The sequence below is a fragment of the Lytechinus pictus genome, chromosome 8, assembly GCF_037042905.1.
Source record: "Lytechinus pictus isolate F3 Inbred chromosome 8, Lp3.0, whole genome shotgun sequence".
In the NCBI taxonomy this organism is placed as follows: Eukaryota; Metazoa; Echinodermata; class Echinoidea; order Temnopleuroida; family Toxopneustidae; genus Lytechinus; species Lytechinus pictus.
In genome coordinates, this window is record NC_087252.1 from 17,319,860 (window position 1) to 17,336,309 (window position 16,450).

The following is a 16,450-nucleotide window of genomic DNA, read 5'->3' on the forward strand; positions in this document are numbered from 1 at the left end:
ATTTTGTGATTAAAGATGTTTCCTTTGTAACGAACTTTGCATTGAAGAGTTCATAAAATTTCAGTTGGGGAATCTAGGGATCAATAACTATTAAGATGCTGATCGCAAAAAAGGTGTGTTTTTATGTGGTTTGTGAGATACTGAACAAAATCAGCATGAAACAGATTTAAAAATCCCTCTCTTTGAATTTGAAAACTTTGATAAATTGTAGATGTTTTTACAAATGATATGGACTTTACATTGCAGGGATTTTCCCCTGATATTCTCTGTATCTCTCTTTCTTCCTGGCTCTGCTTCCCTCTCTACACCCCCACTTTCTCTAGACTACCTTTGCTCCCCACCCCTCCCTGTTTACTGTCTCCCTCTATCTCCCCTTCTCCCCCCTGTACCTTTCCTCTTCCATCTGTGTGGATGTATGCTGGTTAAGTGTTTCTGATTCTCACATCATGATCATGAGGTTGTAGGTTCAAATCCGTTGTCAGTGAACTTCAGGCGGTATTTCCTTCAGCAAGAAAATTTATCCGCACTGACTGCAGTCAACCCAGGTGAGGCAAATCGGTTACCTGGTAGGATTCCTTGAACGCTTTCACGTCTATATAGCGGCTTGGCTACAGTTGGAGTAATAATATGAAATGTGTATGAAGTACTATAGCGTGTACTTTTACATGTAAGAATTGTGTTATATAAATTGACCTCCATGTTTATGATCTCCCAATACAGAACTGCAAGAGAGGAAGTCCCCGGAGCTTGTTCTATCCGCTGGTCCAAGCCCCATGGCCACCCTCAAGAAGTACGAAGCCAGGACGCCAGACACCCAACGCTTGACCAACCTACCCAGTAGACCACCGGTCAAACTAGAGTTTGAAGATATCACGTACAGCGTCCAGGTCGGCGGGAGCTGCTGTAGGAGGCAAAGAGGTATGTTGGCCCGACTAAAGTTTAGAAATATCACCCTGTTTTGTGGTTCATGCTATATAACCTTAAGGCCTGGTTCCACTGGCCGACGGACACAAAACGTACTCATAACGAATACAGAGGACAAGGAAAATTTCAGGGTGGCTCCATCCGTTATCATCCGCTCCAGACAATGGACAAAATGGGTGAACAAGGAAATCGCAATGGACGGATGCTCGATGGATATAGAGCGTATGAAACACATATGCAAAAGAGTATACAACGGATACATTACGTTTTCCAACGGATGACACTGTAAATTACATCCTCTCTGCATCCGTAAGTGCAGTTATACCAAGCCTTATAGTAGCTCAAAATGCAGAAAACATTTATGTTTTGAAGTCCTTGTGATTTGTGACATTCCATAATCGCAATTCAAAATAGGGTGATATTTCTAAAATGCTTTTTTGGTAAGATGGTGGGGAGGGTGCTGATATCCTGAGGTACTCTAGCCCCCCCCCCCCCCACACACACAGGAATTATCAGATAGGGTAAAGTCAGACAAACATAGTAATGAATATTTCAAATATCATCAAATTTGTGCAAGGCATAATAAAGTTATGACATTTTAAAGCTTTGCATTATTTTGGTGAAACAGTTCTATGTATGTCTTCATTAATATGCAATGAGTAAGCTGACAATGTCATATCCTTTCTTATTTTTTGCACTTCACTATATATAATTATTTATTTAAATTTTGTCAATCTAAAATCAAACCAACTGGATTGACTTCTACTGTAATTCAATGATATCCTGATTTGTTATCACATTTTGATGAAATTTTCAATGTTTTGCTGGGTGGAAATTTACTTTAAAAAATAAATATAGTCATTTTTAGCCCGGAGTACCCCTTTAAATGGATAAAAACACTATCTTACATTCTAGGATTTGTCAACATACATGCATCAAAGACCACAAATTCTGAAGATATTCACTTTCCAATTGTGAATATAGACATTGCTTTCAAACAAAACATTCAGTCTTGTCTGGACACATACAATCAACATTTAGTTATGCCTAGCCTGGCCAATGGCCTTGTCCATATCATATACAATTTCCACACAGTAAAAAGAAAAGAAAAGAAAACGAATTTCAAAGAATCAATGAAATATCATTTTCTAAAAAATATAAAAATGTACTTTATTTTATCTTCAGAGTATCAACAGACAAAATTATTTCACACTGCCTCCTGAAAGAAGGATTTTTTTGTCATTAACCATTCAAAAATTCATATTTATACATTTTAAATTGTATATGGGGCAGCTGCTCATATACCAGTACATACAGTATGACATCACATATTAAAAATTCTAATTAAATTCTAATTACTTCCTTTTTAATGTTCATGGATGTCCTCTAATATCTACCCTTTAAACAAGTGACTGATGGACACAAAGACACGTTATTGAGAGAGAGAGGCCGTTCTCATTAAAACTGATTCAGGAAACCAGTTTGGAAGATCGCTTTGCTAGCGTTCCCACTTAATCACACGAAAGTGGTTTTCAAAATCACTTCACGTAAAGCGATCTTGTTGCTGTGGAAACGCTCTCAGTGGGATAACACGTTTGGCGCGAAATTCGAAACTGCAGCGTAGGCATTCTACACCTGTCGTGTGGGAGTTGTGCGCTCAAAATGTGCGAAGATCGCTTCCCGAAGAACGGTTGTGTCCTCACTTAAGCTAAAACCAGTTTAGCATAGCGATCTTGAAAATTAATTCGCAAGGTGGTTTTCTGAACCGGTTTGGAAGATCGCTTCGACCGTTCTCACTACACGTTAAACTAGTTTTCACTAAACTAGTTTCCAGTAAACTAGTTTTTGAAGGTAGTAAGAACGGTGTCAGAGAGAGAGAGAGAGAGAGAGAAAGAGGGAGAGAGGTTGAAAGTGTCATTGTCGCCATCTAGAGACTAAGTTGAAATGTGATGTCAGAGATAAATCGATTCATCTACATGACCGTATACAGCTAAATTACAATAGGCACTTAGACAGAAACAAGGAAGCTATCAACACTTTCATGATGATAAATGTATTTTGCTATCCTATAACGATAAACAAGTCCCTGTTGGTTCAAGCATAGTCTGCAGATGCAGACCTTGATTGAAACTTTGATCAACAAGTGGGTCTCCATGCAAAGACTAGCACATACATACTTGCTATTTGAATTCATGAGGGCCTTCAGTACACCATGGACCTACTAGCAAGTAGGTCCATGATATACACAGCATTATAGTCTGCACATGCAGACCCTTGTTAACTTGAGTGAAACGTTTTGCAAAGCAGACTAGTTCAAGCATGTATGCTGCATTAGACCCTGCTTACATACCTTCCCGGGGAGCGTTTCGTGAAAGGATTTGTCAGACGTTTCATCCAACAAGTCCCATTTTATCTGACAGTTTCCACAGTAACATTGCTTCTCAGCAAATGAAAATCAGGGAAAGATGTCAGATCTGGGCCCTGTCTTACGAATCAACCACAACTATGGAAAGCCAGCAACGTCAACATCTAAAATATATGTTTGTTCAAAATATAATCATACATTCATAGTTTTCTTGAAAATTCAGTGTGCTTCTTTTTTGTTTACAAAGGACTTTGTGCAAATTTCCTGAAAAAAAAATGTATGATGTTGACGTATTTCCATATACTGTGTTAAATGACTTTGATATTAAGATTGAATAGCCTCATAATGGTAGACATCTAGGAGAAGAATAATCATGCAAAAAATGGTGACATATGACCTTGATCTTAACCTTTTAGAGAGAAAATATATGCTGTAGGTATGGGACGCAGAAAAAATACAATTTTTAAAACATTTTGTTCAAGTTGAGAATTCTCTGAAAGTATTTCATTTGACAACTTGTAACTTAGTGTTATAGAAGTCACAACACTCTTATTTTAGTACATCTAAGGCAAGTTTCATTAATTAATTAAAGAAATTAATGACATGTTACGTATGGGACATTTTGTCCCCATAGAGAACGTCCACAATTGTCCCCATAATTTCAAAAAATTTAAATAATTTAAAATATGGAAATAAGAGTTTTTTTCTTTTAAAATGTTCTATTGAGGCATATTTGATATGACTGAAAAGGAAATTAGCCATTTCAACAATTTTTTCTTGTTTTTCATGGTTTCAAGAATTTCTTATGTATTTCTATTGTTTTTCATTTTTTTCATATTTTTCAATTTTCACAATTTTTTCGCATTGATTGTTTTCATCAATCAGTATTCATAACAAATCAGTCTTTAAAAACTAAAGAAAAGGTAAATAACCACTTTTTAGAGCACTCTTGAAATTTGTTTTTCTCCATTCACTTTGTACATAAATCTCCCCCATTGACAATGTGTGTATAAAATTAATGTCCCATACATAACATGTTGTCCTATACGTAACAATTTTTAAATTAACTTTTGATTATAAAGTAAACTATATTTTAAAAACTTTTTGTGGTGTAACATTTTCATACTTAATAAATTAGAACTTCCCAGAGATTCAATAATACAAGTATTGTATTATTACGTGGAGCGTTGTGGCCCAGTGTCAGATTAGTCTTCGGACTTTGAAACAGAGGGTCGTGGGTTCGAATCCCAGCCATGGCGTAATTTCCTTCAGCAAGAAACTGATCCACAATGTGCTGCACTCAACCCATGTGAGGTAAATGGGTACCGGTAGGAAGTAATTCCTTAAAAAGCTGTGTGCGCTATGAACGCCTAGCTTAGCTGGGTAATATAGGAGTGCCTTGAGCACCTAACAAGGTGGATATGTGCGCAATATAAATACCCTATATTATGAGAAATTACGTAAAAAACACTGTACTCAAAATGTTACGTATGGGACATTCTATCCTTGGACAAGTTCTAATTTGCATATTTAATTGGATGACACCACTTTCAATAGCAATAGGGGGTCCATGTCCCACCTATGACTAAATCTCACAAGTTTTGTCTTTATTTTCTATGACTTTTTATAATTGTCCCATGCGTAATGCCCATTTTACCAATTATGCAAATTAGGTGCCCCAAATTAGCATAAATATGCATATTATCAAATTTTTCTTAATGAAATTTTAAAATTCAACATTTGGGCTTTCTTACCCCACCAAAGATAACTTCTTAAATCAAAGATGAAATTTTGCCTTCTAGGGTGACCTTTTCTTGGACTTGCCCACTTGAGGTTGATGGGATCAACCATAACTCTTTGTAAGACGGGGCCCAGAAACTTGTTGGACATAAAATGTTGAAGAATGGCACCCCTTGGACCCTTCTTACAAAGAATCGTGATTGATCAATTGCAATTCTTTGTATAATTAAGACAGGACCCTGAACTTATTTCTCTTAAAAACACTTCACAAAACCAGTGTAGAAGATATTTTTAATGGCATTTTCATGACCATCTCCTGAACTAGTTTCCAGAAACTTTTCATAAAAAGTGGTCTTGATTTCTAAGAAAACACTCTCAGTGAGATCACATGTTTTGCGCAACATTCAAAACCGCAGTGTAGGCATGATAACAAATGTTGTACATATACACTTGTTGTATGGTATGTACCAAGTAGCACTTCCAAAATACACACACTATCATATTTGCGGGTGAAAACCACATCGCACATCGCGGGGTACATTTCCAAGCTGGTTTGCACTGAAGATCGCAGCTTTAAAGACCGCTCTGAGCGTTTCCATTAACCAGTGAACCACTAAAGTGGTTTTAAGAAAGTAAGCCTATGAGATCAAAGTTATTGTCTATGAATGATATTGCTTGGTGTTATGGTGTTATAATAGATATGTTATGACTTTTGGTCCAATATGCATTATGGGCATGACAATCAATCTTTAGCCATGGTAAACATGTAGGTGTATGGTAGCTGATAATTTCATAATTCTATAAAACGTTTCATGTAGTTGTTAATAATTTAATGCCATTTTAGGCCTGTAGCTCAGTAAAAATGCAACACTCTCGATCCAAATTGTATTTTATTCTTCGTTGACAAACTTTGAATGAATTTCATTTTATAAGGTTCAATAGAATTGGTGGGGACATAACAAAATCAGCTTCAATACTCATTGCATAGCCACATGCATAGAACTTCTTCACAATAATATTGCAAAGCTTTAAAATATCATACATTTGTTGTTCCTTGTCCAATTTTGATGAAACTTTCAGTGTTTTGTTTGTCAGATTTTACTTTATATGTTCAAATCATATTATATGAGGCCTGGAGTAGCCCATTAAAAAGCTCATGAGTCATTGTTTCTTGGCATCTCGCCATTTAATATTTCCTCTACCTTGAATACATTCATATCAGCTAGTCTGCCGTTGAACTCGAGATACCACTACAATATTGAAATAAAATTTTGATTGAAGAAAAAAAAAAAAAACACGACACATAACTGCTATGCAAAAAAAAAGAAAATACCTTCTTTTCTCCCCTTACAAAATAAAAGTGCAGAGCTAAATGTAAACCAAATAAAAATATGAATAAAAAAAGAGCATTACATAGACAGCATTTCCAATAGCTTTTCATAGTAGATTTGACAGTTGCCTCAGGGATAGTAAGATATGACGTATTGAGATAGTCGATTTGCTTTCAACACCCGGTTTGTGTTTGGGAATAAATGTAAAATTCATGTCATGCAGACGGCTATTGAATTATGGAAGTCACAGCCAACATCGCAAATGCTGAATTTTCACGCGATATAGTCTGGCGATTCCATTGGATTGCAACTCTCTCCCTCTCTTTCTCTGGCTTTGTCCTTCACTTTGTTTCTATCTCTCAGTCTTTCTCTTTAATACTCTTTGTTTCTTTCTTCATCTCTGTCCATCTCTCGCTTTGATGTCCATGTGTCTGTTTCCCTTGGCTTTGTCTGTCCTTCTCCTTTTGTCTATCTCTCAGTCTTTCTCTTGCTCTTTGTGTCTTTCTTTTTCTCTGCTTGTCCGTGTTTCACTGTGTTTCACTTTACCCAACATGTATCTGTCTCTCTGTCTGTTTATGTGTGTGTGTCTCTCTGTGTCTCTCTCTCTGTTTGCCTATATGTTTCCTTGTCTATTGTTGTCTGTTTATGTCTGTCTGTCTTTCTGTCACTCTATCCCTCTCTCTCTTTTTCTGTGTGCCTGTCTGTCTCCTTTTCTTCCTCTTTCTCTGTGTGTGCCTCATTCTCTTTGATCCTCACTCATTTCCCGCACTGATATACAGACTGTTTGCTTCCAGGTATAGCTTTGGAATGGTTGAAAGGTATTATATTATAAGTCATGGTTCATTGTTCACTCCTCTTCCCCTTTCTGTTTTCTCTTACCCCTTTCCATCTTCTTCTCATTACCCTTCCCACTTTTCCTTTCCTTCTCCCTCCCCTCCTTTCCCCCCTCCCCTAGTCTGCTGTGCAAACCCTTCACTTGAGTTAAGGGTCTGAATGTGAAGCCTACTCATGTCTTGTGTACTGAAGGCCCTCTCGCTCTCGCTGAATTGAAACATCAAGTTTTGTATGTGCTAGTCTTTGCGTGGAGACACACTTTGCTGATCAAAGTTTCAATCAGGGTCTGTGCCTGCAGACTATCCCTCCCCTCCATCTTCCCCCTCCTGTTCCCCTCTCTCTTTCCTCACTCTACCCCATTCTCACTGTCTCTATGGCTTAATACCAATTATTAATCTCCATCTCCACCATGTTTTCTCTTTCCTATGCCGTCTCTCACATTAGAATGCAAGACGATATTAAATGGTCTATCTGGCTGTTTTCTACCCGGTGAATTAATCGCTATCATGGGACCGTCTGGAGCAGGGAAATCATCATTCATGAATGTATTGGCTGGATACAAGTAAGAGTGTCATTATCATCAACCCTCTGCGTACCATGGCCCAGTTTTATAAAGACATTTCCCATTATTCTTACCATGGAAACCGTAGTGCTCGTTTTAACTGCAGACCTTTGAAGGCCATGGTCTGAGATGCTCTCAGAATGGCCTTGATGCCCTTCCAAGTATTTGTAGACTTTAGGCCAAAATATGTGCCTGTCTTGTTTATGGACTTGGTGCCCTTTTGTTATCCAGTGCATGTGTCCCTCTTAACTATTGCCCTTTTATAATAGTTTGGATGCCCCTATAATGAGCCCGTATATTCTTTTATTAAAGTGTCCTATTAAAAAAATGGCCATGCCACTTTGAATTCTTGATTTGAACCCTGATGAAACTTGATTGTGATTGGCAGCTTAGCCCTAATTCCATGGTAGTTGCCATAATGGCAAACTTAGCATAGTTTTAACTTAGATTTCGGCCCTTAGGGGTATTTTTACAAAGACTTACGTCTGAATTAAATAGAGTCATGCTTAAATACTGACGCACACGTGAAATGTAACAAGCAAACTTATTGATTAATACACAGCAGTGTGCGTACTCTTGGTATGATTTGACCAATGCGGTGATTTAATTCAACGCACATCTGTTAATTTAAGTGTGACTCAAGTTCACACTTTAATTTTGTGAAACACCCTCCTTTCATTCAACGCACATCTGTTAATATAAGTGTGACTCAAGTTCACACTTTAATTTTGTGAAACACCCTCCTTTCATTCAACGCACATCTGTTAATTTAAGTGTGACTCAAGTTCACACTTTAATTTTGTGAAACACCCTCCTTTCATTCAACGCACATCTGTTAATATAAGTGTGACTCAAGTTCACACTTTAATTTTGTGAAACACCCTCCTTTCATTCAACGCACATCTGTTAATTTAAGTGTGACTCAAATTCACACTTTAATTTTGTGAAACACCCTCCTTTCATTCAACGCACATCTGTTAATTTAAGTGTGACTCAAATTCACACTTTAATTTTGTGAAACACCCTCCTGGTCCTGTATTACACACAAGTAATAGTGATTGATTGTATGAGTAATGCCCTCAATATAGCATTCCCAATTTTTGTCTTTCTTTTCTCTTTCATTTTGACAGAACTACAATGACCAAGGGAACAGTGCTGGTGAATGGAGAGATTCGTGATCCTCAGTTGTTCAGAAGAATGTCTTGTTATATCATGCAAGACAGTCACTTATTACCACATCTTACCGTGAGGGAAGCCATGCACGTCGCAGCCGGACTGAAACTCCCTCGCAGAATGAAGTGGAGTGAGAAGAAGGTTGCGGTAAGGACCGAAAGAAAGATAGATTGATTTATCCACTTTGGATTAAAAGAAAGGTAGAAAGAAAGATAGACAGATGGATTGGTAGGAAAATATATATAGATATGTAGATGGATACGTTGATAGATACATACATACATGCACCCGTACATACATACATACATTTTGATAAATTGAAAAGAGAGATGTACACATAGATAGATGGACAGATGAATAAAAAGATGGATATATTATAAGGAAGAAGAAATATAACGAAGATGTATCCATGGAGATAGATAAAATGAAGATTTACAAGAGATAGAAACATGGCAATTCGGGTAGATTATATTGTGAGGGAAGCATAAGATATTGGCTGAAAATAGATTGAACAATATTCAATGATAATGTTATACTAACTTGAAAGATGATGATGAAAAAAGGATGAAAAGATGAAAATCCTAAGTCTATTGTTCGAAATAGACATGAAATGAAATACTCAGAAAATATGCTTTGCCCAATTGATCGTGGGCCCGGCAGCCACTGTACGCGCCAGATCAACGAGGCTCTATCCCTTTAATCGTTGAACGCCAAACAGGGTAGCAGCAACGCCCATCTTTTAACGTCATTTGGTCTGACGTAGCCGGGGTTTGAACCCCCGACCTCCCAATTGTGAGACGGACGCACTACCAACTGAGCCAACACACCGGAAACGGATAAAGCTCATTATGATTCAAACAAGATCCCCCTCAAAAAAAAAGAAAAAAAATGGAACTTGCATGGCCTCTCTAACTGCTGGTAAATACAGAACCTCAGATTGGAAATGCATGTTTTCCTGAAGCTTTTGTCATTGAAGATACCCTACAAAAACTTGATTGGGGGTGGTATGAAAAAGACATCTGGAATATGGGTCACTGTAAGTGAAGATCGTTGGTTTCCATGACAACGTGATGGAAGTGCTCGACCATCTCCATGACAATCACAGCTGCTAAAGATAGAACAGATAAACAGTTTGTTACAAATATGACAATCCACCTCAGAGAAAAAAAAAATGCCACAAAGCAGCTTGTGGCATAATTCTTGTAGGGGAAAAAAAGAATGATGTCTGGTGTCTGTGCGTGACACGACATTTGCTCCAGTCTAATTGGTTTAATGTGCAGATTTTCCATCGGAGCAATTGTCGCCGGAGCAAATGTCATGGAACGGCAATATGAAGAGTATAAACCAAATTGGAATAATGGGTTTTTGCCACATGGATTTGATACATGTAGCTGCTATTGTCATTTTTTTTTTAATTGCTTTTTATGGATACCGTCACCATGGAAACTAGAATGAATACCTGCTGTTGCTTGACAATCATGCATTTGAATGCATTCATCTTTCGTAGTATATAGAGGCAATGATTTGTAATCGGATTCCCACAGTTATTGTTCATCTAGGATGATTTATTGATAAGCACATCAAATTTTCTTGCTATTTTAAAATATGTATTATGTTCAGCAAAGAATATGACACAATCCAACTTCCAATTATCTCTTTAAATTCTGTGTAGCTGTTTTCTGCTTATTTACCCATTTGTCATTTTCCCCATCTATCTTTCTGTCTTAATTTTCATTTACCCATCTGCCTATATATCTGACATGTATTTTATTTTGTCTTTCTTCCTATGCATATTGATATATTTTCATTATTTCTGTAGCAATTTTAGCTTTGATGTATCTGTCATAATAAAAATTAATATTTATCTCTTCATGAAGTGCTTATACATGAATTATATCTATATGACAAGATAAAATTGATTATTGCAATTGATATTTAAAGTGCTCATTACAACTGTTGGTGTAAAAAATGGTTTGCTCTAGAATTCCATTTACACTATTAAATTCAATTGCAAAGAATATACATATAAAATTCCATGTGTTCTATCTATCTATCCACATGTATCTATCTATCAATCTATCTGTCTGTCTGTCTGTCTGTCTATATATCTATCTATGCATGTATCTATCTATCTACATGTATCTATTATCCATTTTCTATATATTCCTCTTTGATGAATGTCTTAAAAATATGTTATGTTTTGCTAAAATCATATATATGTAAATCCATTGATTAATTTTTATATTAAAACATGTATATATTTTACCCTTCCGCTGCCTACTCTTTCAGTTTTACCTTAATTTATTGATCAATCCAAGATCAGTTTAGATCCATCCATGTATATATGTTTAAAATTGTACTGCGTATCTATTTATTCTTTATTGGTCCTGGTGTTTCTCTGTCATTATTTGTAGATTGATGAGATTATGACCCTGCTTGGTCTTATGGAATGTGCTAAGACCAGGACCTCTCAGATCTCCGGAGGCCAGACAAAGAGACTTGCCATAGCCCAGGAACTGGTCAACAACCCGCCCATCATGTTCTTTGATGAACCTACCAGGTAATTAAGTGTGTGTGTGTGTATATGTGTACTTGAGTTTATTCAGATGTGTATCAATCAGATATATGATTATATACGTCTTGGACTAACCTTAAACGTCACCATTCGAAAGACCTGACCAGTGCTCGATCCTCGAACCTCTGCATCAGCTTGTAACTTCCCCACATAGCTTGGATTACCGGCGCACGCCACAATGCCTAGTCCAGGATTAAGGACAAGAGAGGGCTCTAAAAATAATGTAACAACACTTTTGTAAGTTTTGAATTTTTGAATAATAGTCAAGTGTAATTCACACTGTTGAACCTTTACTAAAACTTGAGACATATTTCAAGTTTTGAAGGAAAGGGATCCTTGACAGTTAAACAAAATCAGCACTGTCAATGAAAGTTTTGAGATCATGGCATATTTCGGGGGACTCATTTTCTTTGTATTTTATTTACAAGTATTTCACACTAAATCAACTGGGGAATCACATTACCTCCCTCTCCCCCCTCCCCCCCCCTGGTACGTTTAGGGAAATCTCAGATAAGAGATTAACAGGACATGGCTCAATGTGTAATCATATTTTGGTAAAGAAAAAACAAACAGCAATACCGACTTTCATCGTAATTTATTTAAATTGGGGTTTATCATTTGAAATTATTAAATACTTAATTCTGGAACAAACATGTTACTTCGTAATCATTAATAGTGATATATATAAAACAATAGATATATATCAGTAAAAGAAAATACAAAAATGCATCAACAATTAGAGGTTTAAAAAAAAATGAAGATGCAGCATGCTATAACCTGGCAACAGTTAGTATCATTTACTACACTTTATCTTAGATAATCATCTGAAAGTAGAATCCATAGCAAATTTCTGTTCAAATATTACATTTGCTAAATCAAGTTTGATTGTAGCAAATCAGGTATAACACTAATTGTTGCAAGGAACAAATCAGCAATCAGTTACAAGATGGCAATTAAACACCAGACATGTGATTGATTTGGGACCCGAAATAGATCTTTGATTGATTGTGAACTTCATGCAGGTCTTATACAGCCTTCACAAGTCTCCAGTTTGATATGCGTGTAGCCATCCAGCTTGGTAGAATTAAAGGGGAATCTCACCCTTATGATAGCTGTTTTAATAAAAACTGAAAATTTTAAGAAAAACATTGGTGAAGTGTTGAAAAATTATTTCAACGAATAGGATTTTTCTGAATTTGCATATTTTTTTTACTTTGTAATGTCATATGCTAGCAGTTCCCGTATATCTTGTAATATATATTCCATAAATTCCATTTACTAGAACATGATGAATACATGTTTTTAAAGAGAAGGGGGTATGCAATGAGGTGCCTGATGATATAACCACAGTAGAAAAACATTTTAAAGAAAATTCCATCTTGGGGAATTCATATCATGCAGCATATCAAAGAGCTGCTTGTCTGTGACATCACAAAAGTCATAAATAAAAAAAAATCATAACTGTTTTTCTTGGACAGATATTCATCAAGCATTCACCAATTTTTGTGCTTTCATGAAAACCAACTCATCATTAGGGTGAACTTCCCCTTCATAAAAAAAATACCTATAAGAATCTACAATCTGCAACTAACATAGACTACCACATTGCATCATATCTGTAGATGAACTATTTTTATGATGTGTATTACAACAGATGGTTGTGAGATACTGGTGGGGTCTGACTTGCCTGTGGTTTTTATTACCAGATACCAGTGAAAATTACAAGGGCATGCAGATGTTGCTGGTAGATTTGGATAACTGTTGCAATCTATTGTTCTCGATTTACATTCATGGTATCATATTAACCATACTACATGTTGCCAGGTGTTTTCATGTTTTAGTTTTGCCTGAATATCAGAAGCGAGACATAAGCATCGCTTTCTTGACTGGTGGCTGCGTCATTAGTATAAAAATCTCAACCACACTCAAGTTTATGTCCTCAAGCATCATGATCATAACTTTGAAAGCATAGTTATCTTTAACTTATTCTCAAAATTACAGTTTTATAATTGATTGTTACTATTTATTTTATGAAAATTTGTTTATTCATTTATTTAGTTATTTATTTATTTAATCATTATTATTTATTTATTTAATTTATTTGTTTTGTTTTTGAGGGGGGGAGGGGGTGACGGGAGCAGCTAAAACATGTATTCAATATGATATGTTATTATTAAGGCACGGGATCTAGGGGTAATTGTCGAGAATGAATTAGGAATGAAGTCCCATGTTAACAATATTTGTAGGGCTGCTGCAATTGGGTTACACAAAATTGGGAAAATGAGAAAATATCTTGATAGGAAAACAACAGAAAAGTTAGTACATGCCTTCATCTTAAGTCACTTACATAATAATAATAGTTTACTATTTGGAATACAGGAATCACTTCTCGATAAATTACAACATATCCAAAATTCTGCTGCAAGACTTGTAACTCGAAAAGGAAAGTTTGAACACATCACCCCTATTTTATCTGACCTTCATTGGCTACCCATTCGATCAAGGATCAAATATAAACTTCTCATATTAACATTCAAATGTATTCATGGTATTGCCCCTGCTTATCTTCAAGAACTTGTCCAAATTCATAAACCCAAGCATAATCTCCGTTCTGGCTCACAAAATCTTCTCTCTGAAATTACTGTCAAGACCAAATCATATGGGGATCGGGCTTTCCAAAAAGCTGCACCAGCACGATGGAATTCTCTACCAGCGACATTAAGAAATATTACCCAGCTTGAGAAATTCAAAGTACAATTAAAAACCCACCTCTTTCAGAATGTTTTAACTTAGTCACATGTAGGTCCAATCCATGTTTAATATTCTTTGATCTTATGTATAATTATTTGATGTCTAATTTTTAAATTCACAATTCTCACCACATTTCTCGCTTTCCTCGCGCATAGAGACCTGTAGGTGTTATGCGTATTTAAGAACTGTACTATTACTGTTTATTATTATTATTATTATTATCTTTCGTGCTTGTTATCCATATGCCTGTGTCCTGAAATTGAAAAAGATCAGGAACAAAGTATATACAATTTATATATTCATATATACATGATTATATACAACTTGTCTTTTATTTCAATATTTGACATGTAAATATAGTAAGATTTTGTATTTCTCTCCTGTCTTTGTAGTGGCCTTGATAGCTTGTCAAGTCTGACATGTGTTAAACTCCTGAAGAGCTTAGCCCATGGAGGGAGAACAGTTATCTGCACGATCCACCAGCCTAGCGCCAAACTCTTTGAGATGTTTGATAAGGTATGTCTGACTTCGGCCATCGACTTGTTGACTACCAAATTATGTAATCCCCATAGTCTAGGGATGACCCAATTTCACTAGCTAATGTGTTACCTTAGGAGCATTTCATGAAACGTACACTGATTGGCTCCAACTATTTTCTTATGAGCCAATCAGAAGCAAGGATTTCAGTAGGTTATAACAACTAGTTGGTGATAAGCACAGTTGTTTGTTTCATGAATTGTTGCCTTGATTGACTGCCGAGTTCTCTGATTCCTATACATTTTGTACAGGGACCACAAGGTTCTAGTAAGCAACTGGTTAACCTGTTGACTACTGAGTTCTGTGATTCCTATAGGCATTGTTCAGGGATCACCAGGTTCTAGAATGGATTAACCTATTGACTACTGAGTTTGTGATTCCGTACACTTTTTCATGTATAAATATTTTGCTAGTTGGAATACTGCATATAGTTATGAATATAGAAGTACACACAAGACCTAAATTCGTAAATTTTAAACTGATTGCATTTTAAGTCTAGTGATTGGATAGAATGCTGTGGAGCTTTTCATGATAAGCAAATGATTTATCTGACTAATTAGATCTTAGCCAATCAGATGCAAGGATTTGCACTAGCTTACAAAATCTGTCTGTCGAATGACTAATAACTAACAATATTTTTCATGAAGCACCCCCATCTAACCTTATGGTAGAATGCAGGCTGATTGATATGACACCCCCACCCCCCCCCCAAAAAAAAAAAAAAAGATGTAAATGAATGAATGAATAAAATAAAATAATGTGAAATAAAATAAATAAATAAAATCAGATAAATAGATGAATATAATAAAGCAAATAAAAAATTAATTAATGAATAATGGAATACAATAAAGTAAAAATATAAAGGGAAATGAAAAAATAAGTGAATAAAAAAATAAATAATAAAACACATAAAAAAAATCAGGTGAATAACAGAATTATTCTTTATGCCTGATATATTTGATTTATCTGCACTGGTTTAGTATTGCTGTTACATGTTATGTTCAAGGAGTCCTTCAACTGTAAAAATGATAAGATGAATTACAGTTTTATAGTGTGTGGGTGAATGTAGATGCTTTATTTCGAAAACCTATTGTCCATGCACGCTACTTTTTATTATGTGGTGTTTTCTTCTTGATTGATTTTTTTCTAATCTTTTTGTATTCTAGCTGTATATTTTAGGAGAAGGCCACTGTTTATACAGAGGGACGGTAGCTAACCTGGTTCCCTACCTGCATTCCATGGGTTTCGTATGCCCTCCATATCATAACCCGGCCGATTTTGGTAAGATGATGTTAGCGTGTGTTGGAGTGGGTTTGTCGCAGACCTGCCAACCAGTACGTTTTAGCCGTATTTAGTACGTTTTTACAACCAAAATACGGCAGTACGTTTTTTCTTTGAAATATATGGTTTTTGTTTTTTTTTACTAAATCGTAATTTATTGAGAAAAATAATCTCTATATGTCTCTATTTCATAAAACGTACACAAATATGGTTATTAGATCAATGTAATTTCAGGTAACTTATTTTTTTTCAATCATTTTGTTAAAACCAGGGCGAAGATATACACATGTTTTAATGTTAGTTTTTTTTCATCTGCAAGAGCAGTGCGCATTTTAGCTTGCATGCAGCTTGAACGCCGCGATGAGCGAGTGCGCCAA

At 35.9% G+C, this 16,450-nt stretch overlaps 1 protein-coding gene across 1 annotated transcript in view; it reads left to right on the forward strand.

Moving 5' to 3' along the window:
* The first annotated feature begins 725 nt into the window (after positions 1-725).
* Positions 726-16,450, forward strand: part of LOC129266272 (ATP-binding cassette subfamily G member 4-like) — a 31,960-nt gene continuing 16,235 nt past the window's right edge. The window contains exons 1-6 of the mRNA XM_064103672.1: positions 726-918; positions 7,639-7,756; positions 8,887-9,076; positions 11,344-11,489; positions 14,648-14,771; positions 15,959-16,073. Coding sequence (XP_063959742.1) covers positions 774-918; positions 7,639-7,756; positions 8,887-9,076; positions 11,344-11,489; positions 14,648-14,771; positions 15,959-16,073 — 838 coding nt within the window. The 5' untranslated portion in view covers positions 726-773. The remainder of the gene's footprint in view (positions 919-7,638; positions 7,757-8,886; positions 9,077-11,343; positions 11,490-14,647; positions 14,772-15,958; positions 16,074-16,450) is intronic.